Source organism: Apteryx rowi, unplaced genomic scaffold (genome assembly GCF_003343035.1).
Source record: "Apteryx rowi isolate R43461 unplaced genomic scaffold, aptRow1 scaffold_6, whole genome shotgun sequence".
Lineage (NCBI taxonomy): Eukaryota > Metazoa > Chordata > Aves > Apterygiformes > Apterygidae > Apteryx > Apteryx rowi.
In genome coordinates this window covers 1,835,594-1,841,593 of record NW_020450871.1, presented here as the reverse complement: position 1 = coordinate 1,841,593, position 6,000 = coordinate 1,835,594, and the positions used below count along the sequence as shown (strand labels likewise).

Genomic DNA, 6,000 nt, shown 5'->3' with positions numbered 1-6,000 from the left:
CTTTGAAGTGCCTTGGGTGAGCAGTCCGGGCAACATGTGGTGCTACTCTCTTTGTGGTTTCTTTTTTTTTTTTTTTTTTTTTTTTTTAATTTCTCTCTCTGACTTAAACTTGCACTCTTTTAATGAGAGACTTCTGTAAGAAAATTTTCTCTCTGTTTTGCTCTGTATGCTTGTTGTGGCATTAACTACATGTAGTTTTCTGCTTGATTTGATTTCTTTTTAATTAAACACCATTTGATTCATTCAGAATCCTGCAAAGTAATCCGGTCTGTTTTATTTAACTTTCCTTAGAGTCGAACTTGTTATGAAATGCTTTGGTCCCAATCCTATAAGCATTTAAGCAACATAATTATATATAGATATATAATTATATGAGTAGTCCCACTGACATATGTGGAACTATTGCATGCATAAATTTGAGCGCACATGTGTTTACAGGTATGAATTTTGCTATAAGTATATTTGGTTTTAAAGGCAGGGTTTAAACAAACCTGAGTGTGTTTTTTATTTTTATTGTGAGGTCTCATCCTGTTGTCAAATTATACTAACTGTGTTTGGCCATACTTAAGCTGTAGTGTAAATGAATACAAGGCTTAATTTACCATTAGCCAGTGCAATAGCTGGTTGTAACAAGGTGCTGAAAACAACATTGAGCTTTTCTTACAAACCAATTTATATGAATTCCTATGGGAATATTACAAATATGAAAAGGTTTGTTGAAGATATCTAATATAAAACTTGTTGCAAGCCAATGTTCTGTCGTATGTGAACTGTCCATATGTGCGCCTCTGTAAAGTTGCTTCATTCGACGTTTGCCTATGCATACTGTATGGTGTATTCAAAGCATTGCAGCTATTTTATCTCATCAATCTGTTGCACAGTAATTGGTTTCCTCTTCTGTTTTCCTGGGTGTGTTGCTTGATGCTGAACCTTGGATAAAGGAAAGGGACTATATGATTTTGTTATTCTTTCTTATGCTTCTTGCCTAATGTATTGAACCAAGTGAAGTAAAAAAAGATAGGTGCATCCACATAAATATGGATTTTCTTGTCCTCAAGGATCAAAAAATGAGACCTTTTATTGCTAGAACCTGGAGGGTCAGCAGTAACTATGGATTGAACATTTTTGGGTGGGTAACTTCTGGCAAGCATAGCTATTTCTGAAAATGAAGATCAAAGAGCTATTAAAATTTAATGTATATTATGCAGAATGTGTAAGCCTCTAGCTATATTTTCTACTTTCCTTCTTTTCATATGTATGATTTATAATTTTTCTGTAGCACAGCACTGTTTCAGCTGCATGCATTCTGTGAAAAATATGACTCTTAATTGACTTTAATCCTCAGTTTTAGAATAGATTGCTTGTCATCTTATTATTCTTTATTTTTAATGCTAAGATACTTTTGTGACTCACTGTAATTGACCTTGYATAGCAATTTCTCTTTGCTGCATAGAATGCTGCAGCAGTGCTGAGCCGGGCAGCACATGAGGCTTCGCTGCTGTGTTTTTCTTGAACCAGGCTTACACAGAACACAGCTCTGTGCCTACTTCTGATCTGTTCTCCTTACTGATTACCTGACTCATTTCTACTCCTCTTTCTTTTGAACAAAGAAATGTGTTTGAAATACAATACTGATGTTTTAAAAGAATAATGGCAGATTTCAGCTGCAGCTCTTAAAAAGAATTTTCCCAGGCAAAGGGTAGTTAAGTATTGGGGGGGGTGTTTTTGTTTGTTTGGGGTTTTTTTGTACTGCCTACTTTTCATGGTAATATTAGGTACTCCAATATCTACTGAATGAATATCAAATACTATAACTTGCTAATATCTGCTGCTGCAGCAGTGGTTATAAGGAAAGGTCATATTCTGTGATAGTATGTCCAAAAACATGTAATTAGAGCATATGCTGTATAGTATCTCTGAATTACTAATTTCTGCTTTGCATCTGTAAAGACTAAAACTGTATCTGTCCATTAAGTTGGATCTGTTTAATAACTCGTCAGATTTCAATGACAAAATACCAGTTGGTTGTTCTGTATCTTCTCCTAAAATCATACAGTCATGCTGTTATTGGACCTTCTGAGAAGAGCACAATGAAAATAATGGATTTTTGAGTAACAGTGAATTGATTGCTGTGCTGGAATTCCTTTTTAACTGAAATGGGGTTATAATTTGGTAGTGGAAAACAGTTACTTAGGAATGGAGAGGTATTCTGTACAAGTAACTTTTTTTTTCCCGGTTTTAGTTCTTCTTTGTTGGAAGGTCGGTTGCTGTCTTTCTAAATCGGTCTCTTGTAGTTGTATATAGATTAAATCTAACTTAATGGACAGCATATTGCAATTTTTTACTTGAACAGGCTTTTAAATCCTGTTACTAAACAACTTCCTGAAACTTTCTTTTCGTCTGCTTAGGCATTGGAGAGAAGTATTCAACATGGGAGCCAACCAAACGAGAGTTAGAATTGCTACGACACAACCCCAAGCGAAGAAAAATAACCACAAACTGCACCATAGGTAAGTTCTAGAAATTCTTTTCCAAATTCATCTGTAGTCGCTTGTATTTTCAAAATTCTTTGTTTATCCATAAATATTTTTGCCCTGAGGCTATTGTAGTGGATTTCTTTAAACTAATTTTGTTATCCTAATGTTTATTTTATACTACTTTTCATTTGCCTCTCACTGTAGAAGGATGTTTGCTCTTGTCACTGCAGCTACTGATGATGGTTCATCTGTGTAACAACTACAAAACAGGAAACTCTTTAACAATATGTATTTAAAGACTAGCAGAATTCAATGATACTAACTCAGTCTTAACTGGATACCACATGCAGCTCTATGAAGGGAAATCCTCTACTTCAGATGTATCCCGAACTGTAGCATTCTGTTGGTTAATCTGATATTTATCAGGCAGAATAAGCACAGTGGTGTCTTTCTGTTTCATGTTATAAACTAAACAGGTTCTCTTCAGTTTCATATTGAATCGGAAATGATACAGTTTGTTCTCCAGTGAGCTTCAAATAGCAGTTTTCAAATGCTTATCAAATGTTTAGTGCGTAGAGTTCAGTAGTCTGGAACAAAAGACCTCTCAAATGCATGTGTATCTATTTATGGCTGAAGAGCATCTGGGTAAGGGTGGTAAAAATGAACAATACCTTCCATTTTTTTTCTGCAGTCTTTAGGTTGGGAAGTAGGGGGTTAAAATCAACTTCCTGACCCCCTCTAGTGAAAGTTAGTGGGCATTTTGCTGTTAAATGCATGATAACATTTTAATGGTGAAGATGCAAGGTTGGAGATGTAGCTATAGGCATTAGAAGCTGGAACTCGTTTACAAAGTTGTTATTTACAGCATAATCATATAACTTTTCAATATAACTTTCTAATCTCATGTTTCTAATACAGTAAAATTAAGTAATCCAAAAGATAAGTGTATATTTATTTAAAAAAAAAGGGGGGGGGCTGAGAAGTAGACTAAGTTTTAGTAAGCTGAAAACTCAGATATGATGGTAGCATTAAAGAAAAGATTATATATTTGCAGTGGTGGCACAGGAAAGAGTTGGAAAAACATCTGGGCTTCAGAAACTTCAAGCAGCCTAGGAAAAAATAACTAGAGATTGCTTGTGTCTTGTTCACAGTGGGGTTTTGTGTGTTTTATGAAACTCCGATATATCTTGTAAATACTCTTACAGATTACTTAGATACAGGACAAAAAAATTGGTTTGATAGAATTTGGAAGGTGGATGTGACCTTTCTGAAGAAATGAAACACATTTGTGCTTTGTTTCTCATTCCAATTTGAAGGAATACTATGCCTGCTCTTAAAGGACTTTAAAATTTTCAGCCTTTTTAAAAAGGACATTACTGTTTGTGTGAAATCTCATACAATGCTGCATGGGTGGGGGGAGTGCTCATGAAACACAGGGGATAAGGGCAATGACTGATCTCTTTACTTCTGCAGGCATGCTTTTAATAATTTCTCCTACGGAGCCCTGGAGCTGTCTATATGCTGAGATTTAGAAAGAGAAAAAAATCAAAGCACCCAGGAGACATAATGCAGTTTTGGGCTACAGTTAAAAGCGAAAGACTAGCTTTCTTTCACAAAAATACATTGGGGGTTTAGCTGAAGGGAAAAAAGACCTGCCATTGTCCTTGAGCCTTTTCTCTCCATCTAACCTGCTGCTAAATATATACCTGCTTCAGAGTCTTTCCCTTCACTTTCTTTACACTGACTCATCTGTTTGGGGTTTCAGATCAGTGAAGAGCCTATATGCAGACTGAAATGCAGCAGTTTATCTGGACCTTCCCATGTCTCTCTTTCTAATACTCAGTTCTTTTGACATCAAGCTTTTAGTTAAATCCCATAACAGATATTAGTGAATCCAGTTTACCTTCTGAGGTAGGTAAATGGTTCGGAGAGTAGGCATGATAAACTGTTTTATTGGTTTTGAAAATGAAGACTATGTTGATAACCATCTATAAGCATTGCACATCTGTTGATCAGTTCTGTTTACATACAGAGTCTGTTAAAGCATAGCCAGCTGCCTTTTAGCTTTGTAGAGAACGTTTTATAGGTATTTTAGGAGAAAAGCAGGGGGACTTTCTTCTTCTGTCTTACCTCTGGAGAAACACTAATATCAATTGGGAGACAGGATGTTTTTAACTGCTCTGTGATGACCTTTTGAAATGGTTATTGGGCTGATACTTGTTTGAGCATTTGTCTAAGTGAAGTATATAGTGTTATAACTAAAGTAGGTGGGACAATACTCTGAAACCCAGGCGAGGCATGGCTTAGAGAAGGATATACGTAACTTGTCTGTGGAGGGCTTGCTTAAGATTTTTGCCCTAATCGTGGAATACATTCAAATTGGCATTATTCGTATCTAGGACATACTCAGATGGTAAAATATGCTTTGTTGCAATTGCGCATTACATGTATTCTATTTACATGACATTCATTTAGGTGATTTTTTTTTTTCTCTCTATGGCAAAACCCTCTTTGAACATGAAGGGATTTTTTTTTTTATTCCAGATTTGTAGCAACCTCATGCTTCTCAAACAGCTGGCTGTGTGTGCTACTTTCTCTGAGCTGTTTGAACTTTCATACAGCTGCAGTATCCTCTGTCTTTCATTAGCACCATAAATTAAGTCTGAAGAATGAAGTTACAAAGTGAATATATTATAATAGAGGATTGAACTGGTAGTTCATTAAAGGAAATACTTTGAAAAACTCCTACCATTTGAGTTAGCAAAATAAAGTGATGCTTCCATTTATGTGACAGTTTGAAACTCATTGAAGAAGGAACCACTTGTCCACATCCTCGAGGAGAAAAATAAATAAATTTTGCCTGGTTCTCCTTTGAAATAATATGTTTCCATCTGATAGCTATTTCCTACCTAGCAAGAAGATAAACAGGTAACATTTTGCTTGAATCACTATTCTGCCATTCAATTGCTCTTCAAATGAAAACTCACGTCAGGCTGCAGGCTACAGAAATCATGCTGGTTCCTGCCTTTTGGGATCTGAAAAAAGGACTATGCCCAGTGTTGCAAGTAAGTGTCTTCAGAATGACTTTTTGGGAACATACTGTTAACCAAGAGGAACCATTGAGCTATCTACATCATAGAAGCCATGATGCAAAATCCTCATGCGGTTCAGATTTTAACAGTGTATATATCATACTTTGAGGATTTTGCAGACTTGAAATGCTGGTGAAGTTCCTGGATTTGAAGACATTCAAGAAGAGTTCACAGTCAACTCAGGCTACAAATATGCGCTCTTTGGTAGTGATCCCCACTCAAGGCTTTCTCAGACCTTGCTGTCCCCCAGATGCTGTAGCATGCTGCCTTTTTGATTGTGCTGGCACAGTTGTTTGTAGGTGAACTAGATCAGGCAACTAATCTCGCTTTAAAAAGAAGCAAACCTGAAGTGATGGCATACCACGGGGGATGCTGAGGGTAAGGGGAGAGCAGAAATTTAAGTTATCGTATATTGTCTTCAGCAGCAATAC

General features: G+C 36.3%; 1 protein-coding gene across 4 annotated transcripts in view; it reads left to right on the top strand.

The window, feature by feature from the left end:
- Positions 1 to 6,000, top strand: part of USP22 (ubiquitin specific peptidase 22) — a 112,913-nt gene that overhangs the window by 54,224 nt on the left and 52,689 nt on the right. For all 4 annotated transcript variants that reach the window (XM_026082950.1, XM_026082951.1, XM_026082948.1 and 1 more), the window contains one exon: positions 2,409 to 2,510. In XM_026082950.1, the coding sequence (XP_025938735.1) occupies positions 2,409 to 2,510 (102 nt within the window). The remainder of the gene's footprint in view (positions 1 to 2,408; positions 2,511 to 6,000) is intronic.